The sequence below is a fragment of the Sardina pilchardus genome, chromosome 6 (genome assembly GCF_963854185.1).
Source record: "Sardina pilchardus chromosome 6, fSarPil1.1, whole genome shotgun sequence".
NCBI classification, from domain to species: Eukaryota; Metazoa; Chordata; class Actinopteri; order Clupeiformes; family Clupeidae; genus Sardina; species Sardina pilchardus.
Genome location: NC_084999.1, coordinates 18,473,616 through 18,501,102, shown reverse-complemented (window position 1 = coordinate 18,501,102; position 27,487 = coordinate 18,473,616). Strand labels below are relative to the sequence as shown.

At 43.3% G+C, this 27,487-nt stretch overlaps 4 protein-coding genes across 4 annotated transcripts; 2 read left to right on the top strand and 2 right to left on the bottom strand.

Annotated features, from left to right (window-relative positions):
* The first annotated feature begins 1,106 nt into the window (after positions 1–1,106).
* On the top strand, positions 1,107–6,009 carry fam8a1b (family with sequence similarity 8 member A1b). Its single transcript, XM_062538857.1, has 5 exons — positions 1,107–1,638; positions 1,849–1,969; positions 2,095–2,218; positions 2,885–3,024; positions 4,557–6,009. The coding sequence occupies exons 1-5, from the start codon at positions 1,122–1,124 to the stop codon at positions 4,699–4,701; spliced, it is 1,047 nt and encodes a 348-aa protein (XP_062394841.1). The 5' UTR covers positions 1,107–1,121; the 3' UTR covers positions 4,702–6,009.
* Positions 6,010–6,346: 337 nt separating this feature from the next.
* scnm1 (sodium channel modifier 1) lies at positions 6,347–8,857 on the top strand. Its single transcript, XM_062538855.1, has 8 exons — positions 6,347–6,502; positions 6,637–6,707; positions 7,155–7,243; positions 7,340–7,434; positions 7,527–7,627; positions 7,786–7,934; positions 8,073–8,199; positions 8,534–8,857. The coding sequence occupies exons 1-8, from the start codon at positions 6,359–6,361 to the stop codon at positions 8,631–8,633; spliced, it is 876 nt and encodes a 291-aa protein (XP_062394839.1). The 5' UTR covers positions 6,347–6,358; the 3' UTR covers positions 8,634–8,857.
* An 815-nt stretch (positions 8,858–9,672) lies between these two features.
* Positions 9,673–20,514, bottom strand: tmod4 (tropomodulin 4 (muscle)). The gene is made up of 10 exons (XM_062538851.1): positions 20,423–20,514; positions 15,885–16,062; positions 15,217–15,373; positions 13,957–14,079; positions 11,783–11,875; positions 11,541–11,671; positions 11,027–11,134; positions 10,606–10,749; positions 10,312–10,456; positions 9,673–10,125 (listed from the first exon to the last, which is right to left on the bottom strand). The coding sequence occupies exons 2-10, from the start codon at positions 15,990–15,992 to the stop codon at positions 10,103–10,105; spliced, it is 1,032 nt and encodes a 343-aa protein (XP_062394835.1). The 5' UTR covers positions 15,993–16,062; positions 20,423–20,514; the 3' UTR covers positions 9,673–10,102.
* A 1,434-nt stretch (positions 20,515–21,948) lies between these two features.
* Positions 21,949–26,380, bottom strand: vps72b (vacuolar protein sorting 72 homolog b). The gene is made up of 6 exons (XM_062538849.1): positions 25,647–26,380; positions 25,358–25,510; positions 24,746–24,869; positions 24,396–24,572; positions 23,447–23,591; positions 21,949–22,922 (listed from the first exon to the last, which is right to left on the bottom strand). Exons 1-6 carry the CDS (start codon positions 25,761–25,763, stop codon positions 22,487–22,489), a joined length of 1,152 nt encoding a protein of 383 aa, XP_062394833.1. The 5' UTR covers positions 25,764–26,380; the 3' UTR covers positions 21,949–22,486.
* Between the last annotated feature and the right edge of the window lie 1,107 nt (positions 26,381–27,487).

Genomic DNA, 27,487 nt, shown 5'->3' with positions numbered 1-27,487 from the left:
TAATTGGTCACACTGGGAATGTTTACGGCTCAATATTGTTAGATGTTCACAAGGCTTTACCCCCTCTGGGTGATTGCGTATAAGCTCCACATAAATGTCCTAATTGTCTTTTTTGCGTGTGTGTGTGTGTGTGTGTGTGTGTGTGAGAGTAGGCAAGCTGTGAAGCTCTCAGATGCTTGTGTCCTCTGCGTGCTGTGAGTGTAGCAAATTAGCGAGGGGAATCGGCAGGCTGATTTGTGTGGGGCTGCTGCAGTGTGGTGCTGGTCAGGCGAACACAAGCCCTCCGGCTGCAGAGTCCAGTGGTCCGCGGAGGAGAGGGCTGGATCACATTTATATTCTCCAGGCCTTGGCTCCAGTAAAGCCCTGCTCCTGCACAATGAGGTGTGACGAGGGTCTGCAGCAGCAGAGTGGAGTGTCGGACATGTGAGCCCTTGAGATGAGTGGCTTTGTGTTGCTGCTGAATGCATTCACACACTCATACGAAAACAATGAGAGCTGCAGGGATCCAGATGGATGCCTGGACATAGACACAGACAGACAGACAGACAGACAGACAGACTGACAGAGTGACAGATTTCAGATACATCACCAACCTCATGACTGCATCTGGAGGAGGGAAGGGAACATATGGTGCACATCAGCATCCTAGAGTTTAGGCCGGTCTCTAAGGATGTGTTGCTTGACTGCCATCTAGTGAAAGGCTTAAAAACTGAATACTGTCAAAAATATTAAAAACATCAAAATATATTTCAAATTGCAAGCATACATTAGAAACTCCTGGGATCCTTTGATTATTATATTAGCAACTAAAATATTTGCATTCTCTCCACTGACCAGACTGTCTAACAAAACGTCACATCACAAGTCTAACAAAAACGTAGGGCAATTCTTCTTCTTCTCACAGCTTAAGCCTTAGAAGCACAAAGGTTGACAAGAATGCCACTGAATTCTGAATTAGCTACGACAAATTCCATGCACTTATTCCAGGCACTGGAGATAACTGACATGATTCAAACAAAGATTTTCATTCCAGACCAGGAGATGGCAACATACATCCTTTAAGACAAATAACTGCACGTCTTTCTTCGTTCGACGAAGAGGTGACGGGTACCCAATCAGACATGGCGGACTCAGGAAATGGACCGAGTGTCAAAGAAAAAATACCTGTAAACAACAGTGTTCGGACTAGAAATGCTGGGATTAATGGAACGGCCAATCAGGACAACACTTTAAACAGCAACAAGGACGTTAATAACAGCATGACCACCACAGAATATTGCGAAAAACTGCAGGAATGGATGTGGCAATACTACAGTGCATACGTGAATTGGCATAGCTGGATGTCAGTTTTTACTCTCTCTTGCCCTCCTTGCTTTCCCGTACCTTCCTCGTCAAGTGAAGCCCAGGCTTCGTCCTCCTCCAGAACCGACTTATCTGCCTCAGACCCTCGCAACTGGTACAATCCACTTGCTTTTCCTGTGCCACCCCATTTTTTCCCTGCCCCACCTGCAGCAGGTAATGCTAACCAAGCGGGTGACACTAACGTTACCCAGTCAACGGTTCCAGGACCAGTACAGCAGCCGCCGCAGCAGCAGCAGCAACAACAACAGCAGCAAAATGGGAATGCACAACAACCTGGTAAGCTATATTTTGTTCCGTAGTCAGTAGGCTATATGCCTCAGGTAACATCTCTCGCTATGTTTCTGAGTCTAACGTGTTGATCTGTGTAACTCAGAATTAATTGAAACCTAACCAAACTGTAACCCAACCTGCCTCGACTATATTAGCCAGCATATTTAACATAACCTTTGAACTGCTGTTATTTTGATGCTTATTGTGCTTGCTTAGGTCGGGAATACACCATACCTTCCCCCCTCCAGAGATTTATGGCAGAGATGGTGGATTTCATAATTTTGTTCTTCATAAAGGCAACCATTATTATCAGCATCATGCATTTGAGTGGAATGAAGTGAGTTATTTTTTACATCTGTCAATCCGTCGAATTCTTTAATGTAGAAAGATTTAATCTAGCCTACTTATAAGGTCTGATGAGCATCATGAAATATCTTTTTTCCCTTTTGACTCCTCTTTTAGGGATATATCTAAGTTTGCCATGCATTTTATTGTGGAGGAGATTGATGAAGATGCATCCATGGAGGAACTTCAGAAGATGATGCTTGTGGCACTTGTCTACCGCATACTAGTCTGTTTTTATGAGGTCAGTACACATTGCTGATGATATATTTGCTGCTTAACTGGTTGGTGGTTTGTCAGTTGTTGAAAATCGGTTTTCTATGCTTCATAGCATAGAAACAGAACACTGCCACTGCCATGACCCTTCTTTGACCTATAATGCAAAGTCAGTCCATGAGCAAAGTTCTTGTGCATGAACTAACGGCATCAACTTTCTCATGGTATTAAATGTGCAAATAGATTTTGCATAGTTATTACGCCAGTCTTGGTTAGACTTTCGACTTTATTTAAACTAAATTTGCCCTGCATTTAAATTAAGGCCCATTAGTTAGTCTCCACAAATCCACTGTGTACACCCAATACAACTAGGCAATAGATGGAGCTTGGTTAAGTCATTTAAGATTAAGTGATATCATCACTTTGATAGGCAGATTATCATGGAGAGAACCATGTCAAAGGGGAAAGCATGTTTGCTCTATATGGTATCATTTAGTGGATAGACTATCATTTCAAAAATACAGTTTCATCTTTGTTGTGTTTTTTCTTGTTCTGTATGTCATATAAGATACTGGATGCCTACAATTCCCTTCTATCTATCTAGCTGTACACCCATCCATCCATCTATTTGTTTTTCCTCATCACCATGAACACTATGGAATTAACCATTTGTACCATCCCGTCTCAATCCTAGATTATATGCATCTGGGGCGCCGGTGGAGCCACCCCAGGCAAGTTCCTTATTGGTCTGCGTGTGGTCACCTGTGACAGCTCCGTCCTGGTACAACCGAACCGAGTGCGTGTTGTTCCTGCATCAAATGTATCTCTCTCTGCGTGAGTATGATGTTGATATTACATGTCGTCATCCAAAATATGTAGTGTTTTTTTGGGCTATGGAATGCCTGATGTTATGTAGACAACTTATGTGATGATAACACATGGTTATGAACAGAGGGGTATTTTCTAAAACCTGAATTAAGGAATCCAAGATAAGAGACAAAGCAAGGATTGACCTAGCATTGTCTGGTCAACCTACTGTAGCTCAACATGGTTTATGAATGCCAAGCCAGGATTGATAGGAGCGACTAGGTCATGCCAGGTGTAAGTAATTCAGGATGAGTGGGCGTTCTCGTCTCTCCTCCAAAGAGCTCACGATTGAAATAAAAATAGTCAGTCACACCAAGTGAACAACAGCTTTTGACATGGACTAACAAGGAACCTTTCTGTAAAAATGTGAGAGTTGGCTTGATAGTCCAACTGAATGCACATTTACATGCACCCATGTTTGTGTTCTTCCTCATCGCACACAATGTCCAAAGAGCATGTCTCTAAAAACAGATACAGTATAACTATGTATGACTTTATCTGTCTTTATCTCCGAATGAATATAAAACACCTTTGAAAATATTCCCTCCATTTCCAATCAACTTCTGCAGTGAGATATTTATCAAAGGTCTACCAACAAAAGTTGATAATTATAAAATCACTAGGCTATTACAATTGCAATGATGACCCTATGGCATTATGTAGACTATCTGTGGTGTTTTGAGAGCCAATATATATAGCAAGTAGTATCCACATGAATATTCATTAGAATGAGCTAAGTGTGGGTGTCCAGACTAGACCAGACTAGCTGGACAGAATAAATCACCATAGTGATTTACATGGCATCTCTTTATTAAACCAAATCAAAACTAAATTCAGCCAGGGAAAAGAATCAGAACTTATTCTGTTATTTACGTGTTGCCCTATATAAAGATGCCTTACTTTCAGGAGAATTTATGTTAGCTAACCTAAATTGAAGCAAAGCAAGCAAAATGCACCAGTTACACGTTTTGTTGCTGATCTGACAGCTACCAAATGAGAGAAAACAATTTTGAAAACCTGTTGCCCATTGTTGCACACCATTGTGATCGCACATGTTTAATCAGAGAACCGTTTTGACTTTGAACTTGCTCCTGGAAGATAAGCATGCAATCCACCCAGTTTAAGGTGTGTCTTGAGGATTATTGTTATGGTGTACTTTCAATGTGTGTGTTGTGTTTCTTCTGTACACAAATCGTGGGATTGTACAGTACATACACATAGATTGACGTCAAGTTGTACAAAACGACTGATAAATGATGGGTATAGATGGGTAATCATGATCACCGATTCTTGTAGAGTCTTCAGGTACTTTGAAATGGGAAAAGAAAATGGTGCCCACTACCAGCATGGTTTCAGTATTGTATTCAGTGTTCAGTATTTGTGCAAGTGCAAGGAAAAGCTCTTATTAAAGCATCCTGGGCTATTGTGTTTTCTGTTCAAATGAAATGTAAAAACAAAAAAACCCATCCTGAGAGCTTCTGTATCTTTTTTCTCATCAGGTCTACCATACGAGCGCTGAGCAAAAACTTCTCCATTGCTTTCCTCTTCCCTGCCTTCGTCACCCTCCTCTTCTTTCAGCACAATAGGACTGTTTACGACATAGTGGCTGGCACCATCGTGGTCAAACGGCGGGGGGCTAGATGACATTCCGGGCGAAGTCTACTCTTGTTGTGGGCACTGTGCCGCTTTGACCATTGATCCCTCTGGTGCTCCGAGATTGCTTGTAGTACCATCCAATTTCATGAGAGAGGAACCATAAGTTGAAACCCTTTTTGACCCAGAGATGGATGTGAGCACCTGGACAACACATGGCTAATCTGTGATCCTGCATTCACAGCATTTTTGATAAAGTATTTTCCTCATTTCCCCCCCTGTCATGCCATCCGTTTTTTTCGGAGCCAAATGTAGGCAGAACATACTTTAAAACCATACAAATGCCATATATTTTTCTGATGTCATAGGTAGGTGAAAGAGTGTGTCGTGGTTGGTTAATTTATGAATATGTAATAAATTAATGACATGAAATCTAAGTCACAGAAATATTGCACACCTTTCCCTGGTTTTTCTTTCTCACCACGTTGATTTTGGCAATGATATGAAGATTATAAGATTGGCCTGTCTAGTTTTCCAATGATGTGTTATGAATGTGTTTCTCTATTTTAGCCTTGAAGAGAATTGCTATATTTATCAGAATAATAAGTGTTATTTTACACATGTAGACATTCCATCATTCAATTGAGCCACTTGAAGTAGATCTCCACACTTCCACATTTCCACTGAGCTATGAAATGCTTGGAATATGGACACTTCTCTCTTCGATTGAAATCTACACTCTGTAAACATACTACAGACAACATGCGCCAGTGTCCAGTGATTGATTTGCTGATTTGTTGTGTGAAAGCTGAGGAATAATTTCACTGACAAATTATGGGATGGGGAGAAATTCTATAGCTTTCTATATTTTCTTTCTCTGTTTGAAGAATAGCATGGAGTGTATTATTTAAACAATTGAATAAGTGTTTTAATGTATTTCTCTCATTTGATTATTATTGTTGCTTTAACAAAATGAGCAATGCTGATTATCTCAGAGATGTTAGAGTTTAAAGCTGGCAATATCGCTACTGAATGCAAGAGCAAAAATGTTCTTTTACACCAAAAGTATTAATGTTATGTTTTCTCACACCAACAGTAACATTTATTATATAGTTTTTTTTTTTTTGTTTCGTTAGTTTTTTTCTTAGAATTGGCCAAATGGTTTTCACAAATGAGATGGATTCTTCAGGTCTTCCTGTGGTTGCTGGTGATACTCTTGTTGTGATATAGCCATAACATACAAAGTCTTAATTTTTCATGGAAACGGTCAACATTTTAATTCGATTAGTACCCTTTGATATCTCAGTATGGGGGTATGTGTTTTTTTACACAGTATTTAATAAAGGAGAACTTCATGTTTCATGTTGTAGTGTGTGTTCTTCAAGAAGTTTTATTGAGATCTTTGTTGAACATTAAAATCAAAAGCTTTGTAGGCATTTATTTGATTCCTTGAGGACAGCTTTTGATGGATAGCCACAGGAAGGGGGCTGATTGTAGAGTGGTCATGCTGACCCAGTTTCTCTTCAGACAAGTCGTTGAGGTCTGACATGTAGGCTACCAAATCCTATTATACCAGAAGCAAAGCCATCGATGGCTTTTACCAGAAGCTTCTACCGAAACTACACAAGGCCTACAATGTATTACATACTCCACTACCATAGATGGCAGTAGTAAGTATGGTAGTCAGGTACGTGGTAACGTAGGCTAGATGAATGAAGAAGTAAAACACATCTCAGTTTACAGAGTAGGCTGTGGATTTTCTTTTACTGTCTGGGATTTTACTGTAGCCTACGCTTACAAAATGTCATTTAAACGTGAAGGGAACGATCAAAGTCAACTGAATGTCCTTAAGGTAACAGGAATATCGGTTTCTTCATGTCAGAAAACATGTACCATACAGAGCTATGATGGGCATGCTAACCTCTCCTCGTCATGCAAATAAACTTTCTTTCTTTCCACGTCCCAATCTGTCCCTCTCTACTCTAGAAAAGACGTGTAGCTGACCTTCTCGCGAATTTCATTCCAGAAGACGAAGCTGCTTTAATGAAGAATGGAAGGTGAAATTTAAGCTGCATCACGTTATCCTTTATGAGGTTATTTCTCCATCACTGACAATGTGTTTTCTTTTCAGGCTAAGTGGTCCCACCCACTGTACATAATCCTACTTAGGCTATTACCTGTCCCAGTATCATGTTGGAATTGTTTTTAACCCCTTACAAAAAAAGAGTAGGATGCAGCTACACTGCAGTTTCTTCGAAGTACAGTGTAGTACAATAATATTTCCATGCCCAAAATATTCCATGTCCTACATCTAATAATTCCTCCGAAATTGCAGTTTTGACACTTGAAGTAGTGCAGTTATTTATTATTATTATTATTATTATTATTGTTATTGTTATTATCAGGGACTGTTCCAAGATGATGTTTAGGCAACCTTTTTATGTAGCCTAATGTAGGCCTGCTGACTCAAATCAGTCTCAGTGTCACCTCTTATCTCTGTGCAGGTACACTTGTTTAGTGTGTTCCCACCGTCCCATCTTTGATACTGTCGACATGCTGACAGTTCATCGGAAGGGGAAAAAGCACTTGGAAGGTGGGTTGGTCAGGAAAGTTGGGCGAATTGTTTGTCATCTAAATAAATATTTATTGGCTAATAGGCTAATTCAAATATATGACCCTTTTGTCTTAGGAATGAAGTGGTTTTATCAGAAGAAAACACAGTTGCAGAGAGAAATTGAAAAGCATCATCACCACAGTTATGTTGCCAAAGAGGAAGAACAGCAGGTGAGGAAAATGCAAAAGCTTTGTTCTGATGAATTTACAGTACTTGTTTACAACCTGTAGCACATACAAATGTTGTGGTTGTCTGTTCATAGGAGGCTTCCAGTTCTGCCCCTCTTTTGACCCAAACTAGGAAAATAACCCATCATGCGTTGCTGAAGGCAACTCCGTACAGCAGTTGTCACAAAAGAAGCAGGTGTTGATCACTAATCGTACAATTTTACATGAATTACATGATTACACGAAGAAGCAATATGTCAACTCATCTGAGATATGCCTGAGTGCTTCTTAGTTTGCACTGTAAATGTGTGTGTGCTTCTCTTCCTGTGTGTCACACTTTTTGTGTGGTGTTAGCACCAGGACAGAACAGGAACAGGAACAGAAAAGTGTTTCCTCCATACACCAGCCTATCCAGGACAACAGCAGGCATTCATTACACCAAACAGAAGGGGCCAGCTCAAATGCCAAGTCATCCACAGCTTCTGACACAAATGCTGTTGGAGGTAACTACTCTGCCGTCCTCGTCCTCCTCATCATCATCATCATCTCAAATTACTGCTTTCTTTCCTGAAGGATTTCACTCGTCATGATTTCACCACATACTTGATTAGTGGGCTTCACATGCTTCTTGATCTGCTTAGGGCAGCAGCATGATGAGAGAAAGGAAGAGGTGAGGAAGGGAGAGCCACAGCAGAATGACCCCCCAGATGGAGAACCAATGACAGAACAACGCCGGAGGGAATTGGAACACTACCTCAAACTGAAAAGGTATGATTCTCCCTGAACTCTTTCAGAAAGATCCTAGTCAAATGAGTGCTTCTTTAGCCCACAAACTGATTGTGTAGTTGTTGTTTTTTCCTATCAGATTATCAGGCTTGTTTTTTTGTCTCTGCTTAAAGTATTGTTTTCTTCTGGAGCCAAAGAGATTTTCATTGTGTTCACATTAAATGTGTTTGGATTGTATAATAATAAATATAATATACATACAGTTTCTAATATGTACCAATTATCCTTAACCCCAGAGTTGCAGTGGTACTAGTCCTCCTCTGAGGGTCAGTGTTATCCCACCTCTTAATAAGTGTGTGCTTTTTGTCTCTCACAGCAATGGCTGGCTGCGGGACCGCAGTGGCAATTGGATTAAGGACGAAAATGTGGAGTTTGATTCAGATGAAGATGAAGCGCCTCCCATTTCCCAATCATAAACATTGTGCATTCCTCTGTGATACCAGAGACAGTTTATAAAAGGAATGGTGGGCAGGGTTTAGACACTGGTCCATGGTGGCAATGCAATCTATTCAAATTTGCCATGCAAATCCTCTGGAGCTCAAAGGCTGCTGTTGAACTGACAAATCATGAGTGATTTATTAATGCTATACCAACGAGTGCTGGAAACTCAGAGTCTTGTAAATATAAATATTTTGCCTAATATAGTTTGATAATATTTTTGTGTTTGTGTCAAGTAACGAAGTTTGTAAGCCAGTTTTTGCTAAATTTCAGTTATTTTTCCTTATCTACTGTGAAGCATACTTTATTGATGGTGTTCCATTTTGAACCAACCTATGGCAGTGTTCCACATTACAGGAGAGTAAAGCTCACAATTACAGCGAACAAGTTTCTGTCCTTATCAGGACCTCTAGCAAGCAGTAATTGCAGAGGAGGGCAAATATTTCTCTGTACCTTTGGTAATTTCTGAAATAGCATGCATTTATATCAAGGTGCGCTCCACATTCACTTCCAAACTGTAAAAAAGGTTCAAAGAGGTTAACAGCTGTTCTGAGAGCATAAATAATCTTATGTTCACATGACTAACCCCCTCCCCACAAGTACTTCTGTCCATAAACTCCGAAATGAGGGTCTATTTGGAGCATTTGAAACCCAATCCCACGGGGGCTGGGTTGCCTGACCCACAGACAGATGGGTAAAAATAGATAAGGTACGTGACGATTTGCTGGACCCACTGGAACAGGATTGAAGAGTTCCGCCTCACAGGACGCATAAAGGGACCAGCTGCAGAGACTGTGGAGTGTGTGGGATAAATCCATGGCCACCCAGCTGACAATGACCAGAGAATGAGGTTAACTAGACTGTCTTAGTGCATCACAGCAGGAAGAATGGGAGGGAGGGGGGTAATGTCTGTGTTACTTTAAACAGCAACGGCAAAGAAAGCAGGACACTAAAACAAATCGACTGTTTTCAGTCATTTGAAGTTCTCCAGATTCTCACAGACATTATGAAGCCTGGTGGGAATACAAAACTTAAAAGCGTCTTTTATTTAAAGTATTTACAAGAACGTTTGTTAGAAGCACCATACTGAAGAATTGGCATGGATGAGTGAAATGAGTTGACCTACAACAAACATTTTCCCAGTTGTTTCTACATGGCTAATATGCATAAGGTTTCTCTCACAGCATGACAAGCACAGCGCCTTTATTGTATCCATTCAACTGGCTGTATGAATCCCAACGGCTACAAACAGCAAAGCATGATGATGGTATTCATATTCACAGAAGACGTTTGTTAAATGGCAGTTTTTCACAGTGGACTAATGGTAGAACAGGAGATGTTGGAGTCCTTGGTTACATTGAGCAGCATCGGCCAGTCAGTCATGTCAGCGGGACGCCTCGGAGGCTTTTTCAAAGGCCGTTTGGAAGGAGACAACCGCTGCTTCCCCTCAACCTACTCTCTGTTGACGAACTGCAGAGACAAAACACATTATTATCATCATCTGCATTTAAATATTTACTGTATATTTGCCTCTTTTCTGACAATAGAGAGGAGTTCATCAGAAGGTTCAAAGAGAAATCAACTTCCTGCCTCGAATAATGTTTAAAAGTGTTCATGTAAGGATGAAGTAATAGAATGAAAAGTGTTGGTGCTCACTGAAATCATTGTTCCTGGTGATGGCTATCCCTGCCCGGGCTCGTGGGCCTTGCTGGGTGAAATGGTATCCAAACTTGATAATGCTGTTATTTCCCTCCAGCATGGTAGCAATTTCCATCTCCACTGAGTCCCCCAGTTTCTGCCTCTGTGGAAAGATGGAAGACGATATCGAAGGTGAGACAATTATTGTATGAACCACTGCTAAATACGTTCTCTTGAGTAGGGTTTTGCTTTGCTGAATGTTTTTCAATTCCAATTCCAATTCTAATTTCAGTGCAGTTTTAAATCACTCACCTGGTTGTCGATCTTTAATTCTCCAAGTGTGGTGTTTGAGCCCAAGGCTTTGACGATGGCCATCATGCCCTCATTGGTGATGAAATTGGACTCGATGTTAAGACTATACAAGTGCTTATTAACCGCAAGCATCTCCGCAACAGCCTGGAGAATAGAAACAAAAAGAGCATTTAGTTCCCTACAGTATGATCTATGTGACAAACAAAATCGAGCACTACTGTATGTGCTTTCATATGTCTGTGAGTGTGAGCACTGGGAAAGATTGTAAACATACACATGAACATGCCTTATTTTGAAATTCCAGTCATTTGTTTTACTTGTACATTACTGAGCATCTACAATATGGAGTCAATATAGATGAGTGAAATGTAAGTATAGTGTGCATAGAAACAGGTGAATAAGCCACTAGGTGAGCACTCACGGATGCAACAGGGTCATTGCTACGGGTAGCAGCAACGCTCAGGACCTGTACATGAGAATTGGACTTCATGGCCTCAAAAATCGCTTTCAGTGTTGGGATGGGAATGTCCTATGAGCAGATGGTTGGTGTTATAAAGCATTCAAATATCATCAGTAAACCATCAGCAGTTAACAAGCATACTTATACTGTACATTCACAGCACCTCACTCAAATGGTAGACTATCACATTGATGCATGAGTTCTGATTACTGTAAATGAATACCAACATGATGAGTTAAATATAAGCTCACTTTTTGATATAGTTTTGTGGCTCAGGGATATCTTTGGCAAGTTACTAAATGAGTAGCATGCCATGAATCTTTGATTTGTTTGTGTGACTATAGAGGAAAGAATGAACTTTGTGTTTTGTCATGAAAGCAACACACAAATATAGGGTTAAGTAAGTTGAACGTGCGAGAAAACTGGACTGTGCCTACTTCAAGATATGATTTATTAAATAAGTATAAAGACTCACCGGTATGTTGTTCAAATTGACTTCCTGCAGACCGCTGTCGTTCTTTTGAATTCTTGACAGAGTGTCCTCAACGTTAGTGGTATTTGGGGGCTCCTCTGGGAAAATTTTGAATTCATCTGGCTTCACCACACCTAAAATCATGAATACACAATTTTGCATCCAAGTGAGAAAAGAAAAAAATGACAAATTTACCAGTTGCACATACTATGTACATGTAAGTGCTCTTGTGTGTATTTACTTACTGTTGATGCCTTCTGTGTTGGCAATCGTCCCAGTTGCCCCGAGGGCATCATAGTATTGCTTGTTGCTCATGAGTGTGTACATTCCCAAAATAGCTGCAAAGACACAAAACACATTTCACCGAATTAATAGGAGGGGGATCTGTCAGTTGATCTTTTTTTCCATGATTGTGAGATGGGTGGTTTAAATGCTAATAATTAATGACATGACAGAGCATGGAAAGCATGCGTTTCATGACCCAAATACTGAGGTATGATATCACTGCCCCCAGTATATCGAACAAAGTCTTAGTGAAATATGATGGATTTCTAATTGCATTTCTAATTCCAGCACCCAAATGATGGATATCTTTCATCTCATTTCAGCTTTGAACCTATTTTAACTGTGCGCGTTGCTTTGCACTGAAGTCATCCCTCGAGACACACCAAGAAATTTCACTGACGTTTGTTTTGTCGTGAGTTTTTATAGCACAATGATTCGCACAGTGAGCTCCGGCAAAGACTTTTATCCCTGTGGGTGTGAAGACGAGGTACGTTTTGTCTGACCACTGACCACCAGAGGGCAGCACATGGCTTGCCCTGCGGTCCAACCAAAGCCTATGGGTCCAGTGAACTGTGTGACAGCAACTGCTGTGACAGTAGAGCCCCGAAGGCTCTCTCTGGTGGCTCTGGACAGCTGGTCAGAAGAGGAGGCACCAGATAACATCACACAAATGTACTCGGGAGTAAATCCACAGTGCAGCCCCTTGTTATTGACCTCCCAAAACCCCAAGCACTGGGCTCCAACAGGAAGTAGGAAATGGACTTTTGAGTAATTCTAGTGAATGTCATGCTCGCCATTCTACAGTATGTGTACCGCCCGCCTGCCAACTCGGTGTGAGTGGGTTCAGCCGTAAAAACAAAACAGAGAGAATAGCAGAGGCTAATGAAGCTTTAATCCTCATCTGGACCCTTTCCAGAGTTAAAACTGTATTCTCAATGAGGGGGCTGCGACACACTAATCTGCCCTGTGAGCTTGACTCCAATAACAAACTTGGTGAGACCATCCGGAAACTCACATTATGCTGTTCTGTCTATGAGTGTGTGCGTGTGTGTGTGTGAGAGAGAGAGAGAGGGAGGAAGAAAAGGGTGCTGTTGCCTCGGTAGTGGACTGGACCCAACTGTGCCCAAAGACTTGACACTAATGTTCTGAGATTCCTGTGAATGTTGATTCCGCCAACCCGAAAGCTCTACCCCCTCTGCTTTGCAAGACGCCTATGTGTGATTCTCTCATTTCAAATTTTGTGACATAATTGTATCAACCTGACACAAACTCTGTATTCTTGGTTTGTAAAACAAATTTGAGTTGGATGTGATTTTGTTAACTAATATTTAATTTACATGTTTACACAATTTCAGTACATTGGTGGATTAATCTAATGAATGCTTCACAGATATCATAATATTATTGAATTCATAATTGACTATCTTTTCCATGAGCCTAGCTTTGAGCTCCCTGTGAATGTTTCCTGTAAGTGGTTGCTTGCCTCTCTGGTGTAAGTCGATACAGTATCATGGCCCTGCAGACATGTTTAACCCATGCCATGCTATCCGACTCTCTCCTCCCTCCCTCTCTCTCCCCTCCCTGGCTCATGTCAGAGCCGTGGCCCTTGGCCAGCTTATTTTGGTGAGTTGCTGAGGCTTGGGAATCGGAGACCCTGTATCATGTCTTTGACTCTCATGCATCTGTGATATGGGACGTTACAGTGAGCCTTACAATTCCTATACGACTCAGTGCATGAGCTTATACTGTATTTGAGAAGAACGCAAACTATATGGGTACATATACATTTGGTCAAGAGCGTAAGAACATCCTTACAATTGGAATGATTTTTATAATTATGTTTTGTAAGTGATGACTTCATGTTTAACCTAAACAACACCTAAAAGACCTAAATGAGATGAGAATCTGCAATGTTTATTGTGTGCTTGGCTGCCATTGTTTGTTTAAAAACGCTGTTTGAATAAGCTACGAGTCTGGAGGGTGGATGTATAAGTACACATATTTGCACAGTGTACACAAATATTTGTGTGTGTGTGTGTATGTGTGAATGAATATGTGTGTGCGGGCGCACGTGTGTGTGTGCGTCTGTCTGTCTGCGCGTGTGTCGTGTGCATATCACTCTATCAAGTGTTACCTGCAATGTCGCACATCTCAGCATCTGTTGCGTTCCTCAGGGCCTCCTCGAGTTCGGGCTCCAGGGTGATCTGCTCGTGGTCGGGGATCTTTCCTGCCCCTGCCTTAGGAACAAATGTCTTCCCTGGAGAAGACAACGCAAGCCAACAAGGAGGAGGGAGGTCAGTCAAGAGTATGGATGAGAGATGAAAGAAAACAACTGCCAGTCAGTCCCCCATGGCAAGAGTTCAGCACCTGATCTGGTAATTGAGCAGTGCGTGCCTGCTAAATCCAGGGTCAAGCCAAAACAACGCTGCAAAATAACGCCCAGCGCCTGCATTGCTAAAAGAGTCTGCTAAAAAATGACCAACACTCTGAGTGGTCACTGATGAACACTTGAATGCACTGACACATTAATATGGACAGTGGGAGCTTGACGTCTAATGAATTGGTCATTTTTGTGCAGGTCTTAAATAATACTGCAGAAATAAATACAATACTGTTAACTAAAGTAAATGATCAAAATGTAGATATCCAAAAGTAACAAATGAAATGGCTTCTCTCTAAACAATGTTCATGTGGTTGCAGGTGAGATCAAGGATACTGGTGGATAACTAGCTGAACTGAAAGGTCTCACATTGAAAGTGATCTTTTCATCACAGATTAATTAGTCAGTTATGTGTCCCTATATTTGTTCTGATGGAGACGAGACTAACGCGCCAAGCCCTTTCAAAGGCGAGTTGACAGCACGCTGGCAACTGAACAACAGATGAGTGATACATTGCCAGCCCAGCGTCAATTCTGGGCTCGCAAACACCATGTGACCCACAGTGTGTCAACAACAGCCATTCGTTACTCTTTTATTGTCCACTCTCGGGATCTCTATGATGTTTCCGCTAGTGCCCTAGATACCCCAGATGCCCATCTTCACACCGTCAGGTGGTGGTATGAGGGCACAAGGGCAAGACTATCATGTACTGTATGCATGGAAGTGCTGCCCTAAATAGGCTTGATGATAATTTAATCTAGTAAACATCTTTAAAGAAAGGGGAACACTTCCCTGGATCAACATACAGTATATGTTGCCAGGTGCTCATTAATATAGGTCATCAATGAAAAAAACCCCAAAAGAATTGAAGCAGTCACGTATGAAAAATAAAAAAGCTATGCTGGCTATACTGGCTATGCTCTGTAGACAGTATTTAATAAGGTTTTTTTTTTTTATTTCTCATACAGGAGTGCCTCAATACTTTTTTCTTTTCTTTTTTTTATCAGTAAACACCTTTCTTCTCTCCAGTGAAGGGCACCAGGTCTTCGCGGTCCTTGTGATCCAGGGCCTGCTTCTCCAGGTGGTCCAGCAGAGCGTCCCGGTCAAAATCGCCCGTCGGGGTCTTTTTGGTCTGGTCGCGCTGACGGAAACCGGCGGGGAGGATGGCGTTCTGTGGACGCAACGGGAGCAGGTTAGCGCGCAGTGCATTCACAGAGACATATTAGTTCAGGGGTTTCGGGGGTCGTTTCTTTGTGACGAGTTCTTGTCCGTTTTGTTTAGAGAAACACAGTGAGCACACTGATCCTACAGTTGTCATTATAAGATGAAAGGGGAGCTACAGTGGTGTCACACAGTGTCCGAAAGTATCGCAATTTCACAGATGAGCGGAACTTGGACCAGAGAGATAAGCATGGTAAGGATAATATTAGTATGATCATTTTCATCTGTTTTTCCATTGGGTGCCTCAGCATGTTTTGTTTGCTTGATGACAGGGAGGAGTTTAAGTGTGTGTGTGTGTGTGTGTGTGTGTGTGTGTGTGTGTGTGTGTGTGTGTGTGTGTGTGTGTGTGTGTGTGTGTGTGTATGTGTGTGTGTGTGTGTGTGTGTGTATGTGTGTGTGTGTGTGTGTGTGTGTGTGTGTGTGTGTGTGTGCGTCTGCTTATGTGTGTGTGTTTTGCATACCTCCGGATCCATCTCCTGCAGCTCGACCTCGAGCTGCTCAATCTCCTCCGCGCTGAGGCCCTTGAGGATGGCATCCTCGTCAATGTCCCGTGGGTCGCCCTTGGACATCTTGGCTAGCTTGCTGGACTCCTTCTACACGCGGCACCACAACCCCACAGAGAGAGAGAGAGGGCTCTGTCTGCACAGGGAGAGAGAAAAAAAAAAACACGTTCTTCTATGTTTCTGTAGTCTACTCTTTGACAACACTGTCCACTTTTAAATGGTCATGCCAATAAAGTATATCGAACAAGAGATAGAGTTTGAGAGAGAGAGAGAAAGAGAGAGAGGCCGGAAAAATAGAGCAACGAGTGAGTCTACATGAGAAGACAGACAGACACTGTTTGACTCTGACGTTCTGCCCTCCCCTCCCACCCACTTTCACTGATAGCCGATGACGAGACAACATAAGCCACAGTGCACAGAGCACGAGCCTCAGGCCTCCGGGGAGGGTTCAAGAGGCAGGCCGTGATCCCCTGTATACCTAGCATAGCTGGTGCCTCCACTGTGACCTAATCTGTGGACATTCGCCTAATCACCTGGGGACTGGGGAACCCCCCTGTGTGGCCTAAGGAAGATCCACACAGATCTACATGTTCCACACCAGCGCTCCATAAGCGCTCTGTGCACCCTGGGGGGAACTGCTCCATACGACTCCGTGCTCGGGTTACGGCACGGTAATTATGGCATTATATAGAAAGGGGTTTGTTTGCACAGGTATGGATTCCTAGGGGAAGCCTCTGCGAGCATGCATGCTTAGCAAAACAGATGGAGAGCAAAGAGAAGAGAGAGGGAGAGAGAGAGAGAGAGGAGGAGGAGAGGGGAAGAGAGATGGACAAGACAGGCAAGAGAGCGAGATCTTTTTCTATTCTTGGTTCCTGAAGGCTGACCGAGGGTCTAAAGTTACAGTGCAGCCAGAGAGAGAGAGAGAGAGAGAGAGAGAAGCAGTAAGCTGCGACCTCTTATTTATCACAGGCTGACACTTACTCCCTGTCACACCCACCCGCCCACGCCACCCACTCCACTGGCTCTCCTCGCGGCCCTGCTGCGCTCTGATAGGGGAGTCCGCCGCGGGTCTGCAGACACAGATTAGCACGCCCAGGTGCCTGGCGTGGCCGGCGCAGCCCCAGACACGGACACAAGAGCAGCGCATTTGCATTTTGCTCATTTGGCTAAAGGCGTCTATGCAAAGCCACTTGCCGTACAGTGCTGCTCGCTCAGAGGCTTGGAGATTATCTCTGAGTTTCTCTGATGCGCAGCACACGTACACAAAGCGGTACAGACTGTGTGGAAACGTCCTTTGCGTCACTGGAATTAAATAGCAGGTGGATACTGTATAATGAAACTGATACGGATGTTACAGCTCTGCTCAAACCAATATAAATATAAAGACTAATTGATTGATTGGAGTTGGATGACGGATAGCACACTGGTGTTGGGAGATGAATGTTTTGGCATCGCTAGGAGACGCGGCACTAAACACTCACACGCCACACTCTAGGGTTCTTCCCAGGCAGTTGGGAAAGCTTCACCCTGCAAAACATCCTAGCATCTAAACAGCGTGACAAGCATTGTACTGTACCACTAACACATAGTCACGCTTTAGAGCAGACTAACACTAAACACCAACGACACACTGTCCTGGGAAATCCGTGTGAGAGCAGGTACAAGGGAAGTGTGCTTTATAAGAGTTGGATGAGCAGGTACATGGGAAGTGTGCTTTATAAGAGTTGGATGCTTCACAGTCTAAGGATGTGTGATCTATTTGTTCCATTCTCCCTCCAGTACCAAACCAGGCTGCCTAATGGTTTCCATCATTCAAACAGACAGCATTTATAAACAACAACAAGGACAATGACAACAACAGCAGCAGCAGCAGCAGCAGCAGCAGCAGCAGCAGCAGCAACAACAACAACAAAAGAATTGAGAGCATTCGTCGGGATCAAATGGAGAGCCAAAACACCAGTGTGATGCTAGTGTTTGCATACATTCCGTAATTCTGAGAAGGATAATCATTTCAAAGGGAGGTACGTTTGAAATTTCCCCTCAGACAGTTAGGCCTCAGCTGCTCAGGGGTCACATTGTGAAGACAGAGGTCAACACTGCATGCATGATATCAGTCAGTCAGTCTTCATTGTGAGGCTATGCATTACATAATCATCTGTCTCAGATATGTGAGAAATAACCATCTACCATTTTGCCTGATAAATTCTGCATGTCCATAATTTAGTATTTGAAGCCAGGTACTTCTCTCCAAACTGTGTGCACTATTTACAATTCTTAAATATGAAGATGCAGCAATGTGGATGCTGCAACTGAGCGTCCACCTAAACACAATATAATCCTCCACCGACTGAGACTTCCACCGTCCATACGGTGCATGGACTTTATTTACACTGGCCATTCACTGTATATTTCCTGCCGAGCTGCCAGACGGTGGGCAGAGAAGTCCATCATCTGGAAAATCCAGCCCACGCTCCGGCGGAAGGACAAACAAGGACCTGTGCTTATCCTCATAATAACCACAGACAGCCTTCTCACTCTTGGCCAGGTGACATCTTTATGAGCACATCACATTTCCCAGGAAAGACAACTGTGGACCGCACCTGTCAGATGAACTCCTGTCGGAACGCCCCAACTCAACCCTCGGCAGCAGCAGCAGCAGCAGGCCGGATGGTTCCGCGTCTCTGCCCTATCAAGGCCAGCTATACGTCCGGACCCCTTTGAACTACCGGAATGTCAACCATTTCTCTTCATCTCTCTGTGCCGTATAATAACGAAGATGGATATCTACAAGTGTACAACTGCCTTTTATTGTCTAATGTCACTCCAAATAACAATGTGATCGTTTCCTGGCACTGAAAATGAATGTATCGTTTGATTTAAACCATTAAGAGCAGAAAACAGGAACTGATAAAAAAAACATGTCAAATAACCCAAATGGCTATTCATAGCTACTGAATCACTCATCCTCACCAAATGCACCATCAGATTTTTTTCCCCCACAGAATGACCACAGGTTGACTTGCAATTACCACCTTTGGAATATCCCATCTCTGAGCTGTAACGGGAGCCACATGACCCCCTGGAGACAAAGGTCAGAGCATACTACTCCCCCGTATGAAATGGTCTGGCTTGAATTTAGACACTCAACATGCTTCTGGCATATCTGAGGGGCCTGTGGTGAGTGATGGAAAGGGACCCAGAAAGCATTACCATTGTGACGTAAGGGGCCTGCGCTGTCAATTGGACATAGCAGAGACGGATCCCATTCTTCTGATGCATGGGCAGAGAAGCTGGACTATGCTAGCTCACTATTTTAAGGGGAGGTGTGGGTGGTTACTGGGCCAAGAATTTACGAAAGAGGCCAATGGTTAGGCCGCCAATTATAGGCCCCAAGGAGGTCCCGTCACGACTGCTACTGTAATATAATGGTTTACAAAGAAGTGGTTATAATACAAGTTTAGGTGAAATAATCAGGTTTTTTTTTTATTCCTGATACCTGAGGTAGCTCAGGTGGCCTTGCATTATTACCGGGAACAGGGAGTGCCCGAACAGTGCGTCAAGTTTCTCGGGCCTGTCAGGTGGCAAGATTTCACACTATTCGCAGGTCGGCTCCACCAGGCCTTGCCGCCCAAGTGTAAAATTCCAAATCAGCTCCAGCTTAATTTTAGCTTCTCAAGTCAGCTCCTTCTGACGGTGTAAATCTAACCCCCTCCCCTCCCCATCCCTTCCCCAGACCCCCCCTCCCACCCCCCAGATCAGTCTACACCTTCTCAAAGGCTGCTAGCCGGGGCAAGACCAGGGGCAAAACAGTAGATTCACAACATCTCATAATCTATTCGCCTAGCTTCTTCATAAAGGAACTAGGCGAATAGTAATCAAGCATGTAGTGGTGAGGGTCATTGGTGGCAATGACCAATAACATAGCGGCTCTGAACCTTTCTGGATTCAACTAGTCCAACATCAGGTACATTTTTGCAGGAGACATCTGCTGTATTATGTGCCAAAGATGTTGCATCAGTGGCAATCCACCCCAACTTATCAGTTGCAAATAAGAGTTGTGTGGATGTCTGGCTAGATTATAGTACACAAGTACAAAGGCTGACACAGTTTTGATATAAGGGACGGGAGTCAGTAGAACTCTTTTCAGTAATAACGCTATATTCTTGACAACACACATAGTGTATAGGCAAACTAAAGTAAACACAACAAAGAACAAAATAAAAGCAAAACATCATGACAACAAAATGAGCAAACAAAATACGGAGTGCGTCTGTCAGCAACTGGTTGGATACGTCCCCTGTGTACTGGCTATATCTCAACAGCACACAGTTGACCCATGCTTAAACTAGCCGCACACATGAGTGGAGCGAGTATTAGCAGCCTTGCCCCCATTAGCCGCTCGCACACACACACACACACATGCACAGACAGCTTCACCCCCAAGCAAACGGCCCCAGCCACCCCATTCAACAGAGCCGAACAGCCCCCCAACCTACCTCCTCAGCGTCTCGCTGCTGAAGCCTCGGACCAGCCAAAGCCTGCAGTTGGAATCAGAGAGTGTCGTTTGTCTTTCTTTTTTTTCCACCCCCCCCCCCCCCACCCCCACCCACACCCCCCTCCTCTTCACCCCTGCCCCCAACCCTCCCAATAACCCCCCACCCACATACACTCATACACACACACACACACACACGCCAACCCCGGTTCTCTCTCTCCCATTCCCCCCTTTGCCACCCCCTCCCTTGCGCCTGCGCCTCACTCCCCCTGCCTGTCACTCCCCGGCTGCCCTGCTTTCAGGGGCCATGCTGAGGCAGGCATACTACAGTAGCAGCACTCTGTGGGCTCAGCACTTTATTACTTTCGCTTTGAAAGAGTGACCGAGAAGAAGGGTGAACGAGAGGAAAAAAGAGAGAAGAAGAGATAGAGAAAGAGCAAGAGAGAGTGAGAGGAATGAGAGAAAAAAAGGAGAGAGAAAGAGAAGGAGCAGGAACTGAGAGAGAGGGTGTTGAGAGCAGCAAGCAGAACTGGGGAGACTGAGGGTACAGCCAGGCTGGCAGATTGCTAAATGAACCACAGTCAGCTGTAGGACCAATGAGACATCTAGTGGATGGCTTTGGTATCGACTGATTACTGCAAAATGTTGTGGCTCATCAATATTGTATATCACTTACGCAAATGTGGTGCTCAAATTAAACTTTCATTTATTTCTTTTTTTATTGTCCTATTACAAATAGATATTTACACCTGGTTCTTTAAGTAAACATTTATTCCACTTGCTACCATTTTAATTCAGGCACCATTTCACTGTCAGACAAACAGTACTTCTAGTTTAAGTATTACACTTAACTCATAGATAGCATTCATTATACATAATAAGAGCATTCATCAAACATTCATAATTCCATTTGCTTGAGTAGAAGCTAGCATAACTGTAAATAATATTCAAAAGTATTCACATAAAACATATACTGTCATAGATCCGTACAGTTTAAAGTAACATAATGTATCACAATACGTATTTTGGCTGTTTATTGTATGAAATATTGTAATATCATGAATAACTTGATCTCATAGGACACTTAACAACTGTGAATATGGCCTTTCTCTGATAGTTATGAAGGCCTAACGCTGATGATACATAGGGCCTCTTTTTGGTAAGATTTTAGATTAGATTAGATTAGATTAGATTAGATTCGATTCGATTCAACTTTATTGTCGCTGTGCAGAGAACAAGTACAAACACAACGAGATGCAGCAATGTTACTGAGAAATTTCATTGCCATTATTGTGGTTCTGGCATGTTGTAATTGATATTGGGCAACAATTTCTTTTCTGGAAAACTTTCAAACTCAGTATGCAAATCGTCATGATCATCCTTTCCGAATAATTGGAACTGGTTATATGGCTGCCCAGCAACATTGCTCAAAAGGTTGTCCCATGTCATCACCCTTAGGACACACATCACACGTCATACATTTCTTCATTTTCATGTGAAAACACTTTAAAGCACTGTGGAGAGACATTCAAGTAAAGAGCCATTTAATGGACTTACTTGCCAGAGTGAAGACTCGTCTTTTGTAGCACACGTAAGTAAAACAGATCATTCTTGACCTCTGAATGAAAGACAAAACAAAACACTCCATCTTTCAATGGGAAAAACCGGCATGATATGAATACATTAAGCAGACTTGATTTGACCATTTGCATGACACTGGGAGCTTTCAAGTAATAAAATTATTACTTTGTAGAAAGTATTTAATAAATACAAGGTATAGAATCAAAACACTGCAGACATCTACATTAACTAAATGTCATACAATCAACATTCAAACTAAATATGACCGATTAAAAAACATTCCTCTATGGCCAAATTTACATTAATACCCTTCTTACACAAATATAAATTCAGCTCGAACTGTCTTTTAAAACTCAGCACAGTGATAACAGTAACTTCCTGATATAGCATACAACAGCAGATACTACATCTCTGTCTGCCATCTTTAATTAGGTTCGTGTCCACCCTGTCACTCAGCCTCCCTCAAGTCCCACCATCTGACAGTCTAAGATGTAAGCAGGCCTTGCTTTACGGTGAGCCTCTGCCTCAGTCCCTTTGAGAAGGTCTCCGCTGCAGCGGTGGCTGCGGTGGTGGTGGCGGCGGTGCCCGTGCCAGGCCCGGGGTTGGGCAGCCCGTGGGCGGCCACGTACTTGTTGTAGGCCTCGCGGATGATCTTGAAGGCCCGGAGGTTGGCGTAGGGGATGTCCGTGATGGGGTCGCGGTACAGGGCGGGCTTGTGGGTGACGGGGCAGACCTCCTGCACGGGGATCTGAGGCCGGGGCCTGTGGGGGAAGCAGGACTGGAGCGTGGCATCGTCGCTGAAGGTGATGTACGTGCGGGAGCACTTGCTGCCCACGGGGGCGTGCGGCGGGGCACCGCCGGGGAGGGACGACTCGGACTGGGAGGCCACAGGAGCCGGACCCTGGGTGTCCTGGTCCAAACTGGACGATAAGACAAGCGTACGGATCATGTCACACTGTGCGGAGGTTGATGCTTGTCAATTGTCATTTTCTCTCTCTGTCTCTCTTACTCTCTATCTGTCTGTCTGTCACACATGGTCTTCTGATCTGCGTTCTTCTGTGCAATTTTGTCTGATGTCTTACCATCAGCCTACTCTCTGAGCTCCTGTTATGTACCTCCACTGTACACTATACACTACACACAGCTGGTCTCTAAGGACCATGCACCTGTCCCTCTCTTTCCTAATAAACCCCACCATGAAGTATCTGACAATGTTTTGGTGTTTTTGTGTATGTGAACAGGGAGGGGGGCATATCGCCATCTAGCGTACCAATCATGTACACGCGGATAAGGACAGATGTCAAATCCCCCTCATCGAGCTTTAACTGTAGCTCGACTTAACTGTGCATGTAATCGTACTGACTGATACAGTCGAGCGATGCAAAAATGGTTGAAAAATGGCCATGCATTAGGAATTAGGCAAGGTAGGCATGCTTTATCCTACCCTTCAACATCCACATTCTCCTCCTTGAATGCGGGGTAGGACACCAGGGGCATGAGCACGGAGTGGTAGCGGATGATGGGGCCGGTGCACTGGTGCCTTTTGTGGACCTGTTTCTTCTTATCGGCCTCGAGCCGCTCATAGTTCTCTGGTGCAAGCAGAGGTGAAGAGCAAGAGACAAGTGACAGAGCGAAAACAAACGCAACTGCTGTTGTGCAACTGTCGCGACTGGCTGTTTGTTCGCATAACTTCTCCCTCGACTGACGCAGGTCAGTGCTGTCGCAAGATAAATGGACAGTTAGCAAATCTCTAAAGGTTTTCATACAACAACACGGAGATAATGTTACGTTAATGTGCCTGATAACATTGAGTCCCCCAAGAAAATGGATATTTAATATGAGTGACAAGCGAAAAACCTCAGCCATCTGTTTTTATAGATAACATTAAAGTGAACATGCTGGCACTCTGTGTACTCATGTCAGTGGAAGTGGAAGACAGAATGTACACTGAGATTTATCGTCATGCCAATCAGGCGGAATGTGTTCAGAGACGAAACTATGAGGGCATTCCCCCGGATGTGTTTACACTCTATTGATTTGGCTGCACATCTGGCTGCACTCCATGACAAATACACTGATCCATTCAAAGGATTTCATCATGCTTTACCCATATGTACGATTTTGTGAGTGTGTGTGTGTATGTGTGTGTGTATGTGTGTTTGCTGTCTAACCCAGCGGTCTGAGGGTGATCTCCGTTGTAGCGTTATGCTGTGTATGTGTGTATGTGTGCGTGTGTGTGTGTGTGTGTGTGTGTGTGTGTGTGTTTGCCATCTGACCCAGTGGTCTGAGGGTGATCTCCACTGTGGCCTTATGCTATGTGTGTGTGTGTGTGTGTGTGTGTGTGTGTGTGTTTGTGTGTGTGTGTGTGCTTGTGTGTGTGTTTGCTGTCTAACCCAGCGATCTGAGGTTGATCTCCGCGGTGGCCTTGGCCTCGGCCAGCAGCTCCTCCTGCGTCAGGGGTCGCTCGTGCCGGGCACCTTTCCTCCGCCGCGGGGCCACCTGCCTCTCCTGCAGCCGCAGGTACGTCAGACGGGTGTGCTCCGTGGTGGACTGACGCACGGACTTCCTGTCTGGGATTGTCAACATAAGTCAGCAGCTAAATCGGAAACAACCATGACATGTCTATGACTACGGGCCTGATAAAATCTTATCTGGCCCTCAGTGAACACTTCCACAGAACAGGCCATATTTGGACGGTGAGGGAGAGGGTGGTGAGCGCAGAGGCCAATGGAGGAGATCTTACTTTTGGTGATGTCCTCCTGAGGCTCCAGGGCTTTGTGCTTGTCGGTCTTGGCCTTGGCCGTCTTTCGGGGGGGTTCGGCTTGCCTCTTGGGCTTGAGCTTGGGTTTGACGGCCTTGATTGGTTCCTGATGTCAACTGATATGTTAGTGCTTTTAAAAGATCCACAATCAATATCCTGCACTGCTAAGGACAGGAGGCCTACATGTTCTTGTGTCACATGCCCTATACAGGAACCTTACACCTAAATGAGTAAATCACTTATGTCATACAAACAAAAGGAAGAAGAACTACGTGGTTGAATACTTCCTATTCATATGACCTTAGACCCCATTGTTATTGTCACTTATCATCATTAACTGGTGTTCCGTTCCAAGCTACACCCTTGAACAGTGACAGTGAGGCAGTCCTCATATTCATAAATGTCACTGTCCATATTAATGCCATAATACTGCCAGTGCCTATTCTTTGTGTACTTTATAGCCTAGTAAGTAGGCCTAAATATGGTGTATATTGACATTTTAAATGCATGGTAGCACATGATTTTACATGCTCCATACTGTAAATTAATTCACTGTTACAAATAGGCCTATGCCATGGCATCTGTCAGCAGTACCTTGTAGGCCTTGGTGACAACCCTACATTTTCTTCGAGGGCCATCTTCTTCTTGTTCACTGCTTGGTTCTTCACCCTCATCAATGTCGAAGTCACTGTCCACCTCATCTTCTGTGTCAGTCAAATCTCCTTTGTATTCATCATCTCCTGATTCCTATTGGTTATGGTTGGAAAAACGCATTATGGTCATATTGAAAAAAATATGCGACTGATCTAAATATTTGGCACACTATGGTACAACATTCACACCCGGACACCAGGTATGGTTGCATGCACTGTAAATGACCCACGTCATTGAAGCCACCATAGGTTGTCTTGTAAAAGTCGTCCTCTTCTTCAGCATCCAGCAGTTTGGACATCCGATTCCCCGCTGTCTTCCGAGGCGCACGACTGACAGCTAAGCTCATTTTGTCTCACTTACAAAATGAGATAATATAATAAATGAAAATAACTCTTAAGTCAAATGCTATATGCTACTTTTGCCTTTACGTGTGACATAGACACTTTTAGAGTGAACTTGCTGCTGGAATGGCGATCATTTTAGTGTGTGGCTAGGAGGGACAGTTATATTTTACTCAGAGCCAGTGCATCATAGAATATGTATGAATGACCCAGCACAATCGATGGATGAATTTACACTTCATTCAGACCAAACCAATAGAACGTTGAACGCTAACTTGCCACCAGGGGGCAGTCTACTGCTATATAGGAAATGGGGTTACATAACTTTCGTTGGGCGTTTTTTTTTTTTTTTTGTTTCGTATGTAAACAAAAACTAGAGATGTAAACTAGAGATTTCTCCTTTCATATTAATGACATCTCAGGCAGTCCATGCTTTTTGTTTTGATGGAAGTTTCTTAGTTTATGCCCTACATAATATTTGATAAGCTTATTAGTTTGCAACATGGCCAGCAATTCAAACCAGGCTGTTAGGTGCTTGGCATTTGCATGCTGCACCACTGCATTTTAGTGAACTGCAACCTCTTTCACAATGGCAATCACACAACAACACATTGTCAGAGCGCCATGGATTCCACAGAGAAAGAATCTAACCAGACTGCATTTCTGAACTTATTTCTGTTTCTGTCTCTCAAAACCTAGGCTACTTACCTTTTAGCCTACACAAGGTGAAACCAGCAGTCCTCTATGGTGAATCAGAGAGGCCTAACCCACTGGTGTGGCTCAGTCACCACCGCCTAGTCATTACAATGATCCAGCTGTTCCATTTGTTTGGGTGGCTCATTTGGTCACCAGGGAGGCCGTACAGCAAACATTACAAATGCCGAGTGAATGTTCTTATGTTCTAACTGATCATCGGCCTTCTCCGAAATAGATTCTTCTCTCTGAAACACAGAACTTTTCCCAAAGCATTATACTTTGAAATACAAGCTTACTCAATGTTAGATGCTAAATGCAACTAAACACTGCATATCCTCTTCTAAACTGAGTTTATCCACCTCTTTAAAAGGTTTATTCAGCAATTGCAACTTTTAACACTCAAGAATCACACTGTAGGCCTATCATCCACATTCACAATATATGTGCTCTCATCAACACTCAATTAACTATTTAATACCACTGATATTGTTATACACATTGGGTAATAACCTCCACCATCATCAAGCATGTTCTGAATGCCTTTTTAAAAAATCAGTCCACCTTATGCCTTATGCACAGTCCACCTTATTGTTAGCACAGAATTCAGTTTACCTTTTATTTTACCACTACACACTCCTAGGTTGTTGAATCAGCTCCCATTCAGATAAATATATTTCTAATGGAGTAAGGCCTTTGATTCTCTTCCTCTTTTTGACATTTATGATGCTGATCAAATGAGATGGTGCACATCTCAGTATCAATCTCGCCCACGCAAGGGAGAAAGGGACTTGAAACGCAGGGACTTCACCTAACAGGTGCTTTTCTCGAGTAGGCCGAATGAAACCGGAAGTAAAGTTTGAGAGAAGAAAACAATAAGACATAAAGAAATAATGAAAAACAGAGAAAGAAAAAAACATAAAGATGAAGAAAAACAAACTGAAAGAATTAAATAAAATTGATAAGACTGAAAGACGGGGGCAAAGGAAAGAATTAAAATGTTACTAAAGACAGGCAATATAATGTTACAAAAAAA

Coding starts and splice junctions, on each gene's coding strand:
- fam8a1b (XM_062538857.1), top strand. CDS start 1,122: ATGGCGGACTCAGGAAATGGACCGAGTGTCAAAGAAAAAATACCTGTA. Junction 1,639..1,848: donor TGGGAATGCACAACAACCTG/GTAAGCTATATT, acceptor GTGCTTGCTTAG/GTCGGGAATACACCATACCT. Junction 2,219..2,884: donor TACTAGTCTGTTTTTATGAG/GTCAGTACACAT, acceptor TCTCAATCCTAG/ATTATATGCATCTGGGGCGC.
- scnm1 (XM_062538855.1), top strand. CDS start 6,359: ATGAATGAAGAAGTAAAACACATCTCAGTTTACAGAGTAGGCTGTGGA. Junction 7,244..7,339: donor GGGGAAAAAGCACTTGGAAG/GTGGGTTGGTCA, acceptor CTTTTGTCTTAG/GAATGAAGTGGTTTTATCAG. Junction 7,628..7,785: donor AGTTGTCACAAAAGAAGCAG/GTGTTGATCACT, acceptor GTGTGGTGTTAG/CACCAGGACAGAACAGGAAC.
- tmod4 (XM_062538851.1), bottom strand. CDS start 15,992: ATGTCCAAGGGCGACCCACGGGACATTGACGAGGATGCCATCCTCAAG. Junction 15,374..15,884: donor TGCAGGAGATGGATCCGGAG/GTATGCAAAACA, acceptor TTGCGTCCACAG/AACGCCATCCTCCCCGCCGG. Junction 11,135..11,540: donor TCAATTTGAACAACATACCG/GTGAGTCTTTAT, acceptor ATCTGCTCATAG/GACATTCCCATCCCAACACT.
- vps72b (XM_062538849.1), bottom strand. CDS start 25,763: ATGAGCTTAGCTGTCAGTCGTGCGCCTCGGAAGACAGCGGGGAATCGG. Junction 24,870..25,357: donor TTGTCACCAAGGCCTACAAG/GTACTGCTGACA, acceptor AGTTGACATCAG/GAACCAATCAAGGCCGTCAA. Junction 24,573..24,745: donor TCAGGAGGACATCACCAAAA/GTAAGATCTCCT, acceptor TGACAATCCCAG/ACAGGAAGTCCGTGCGTCAG.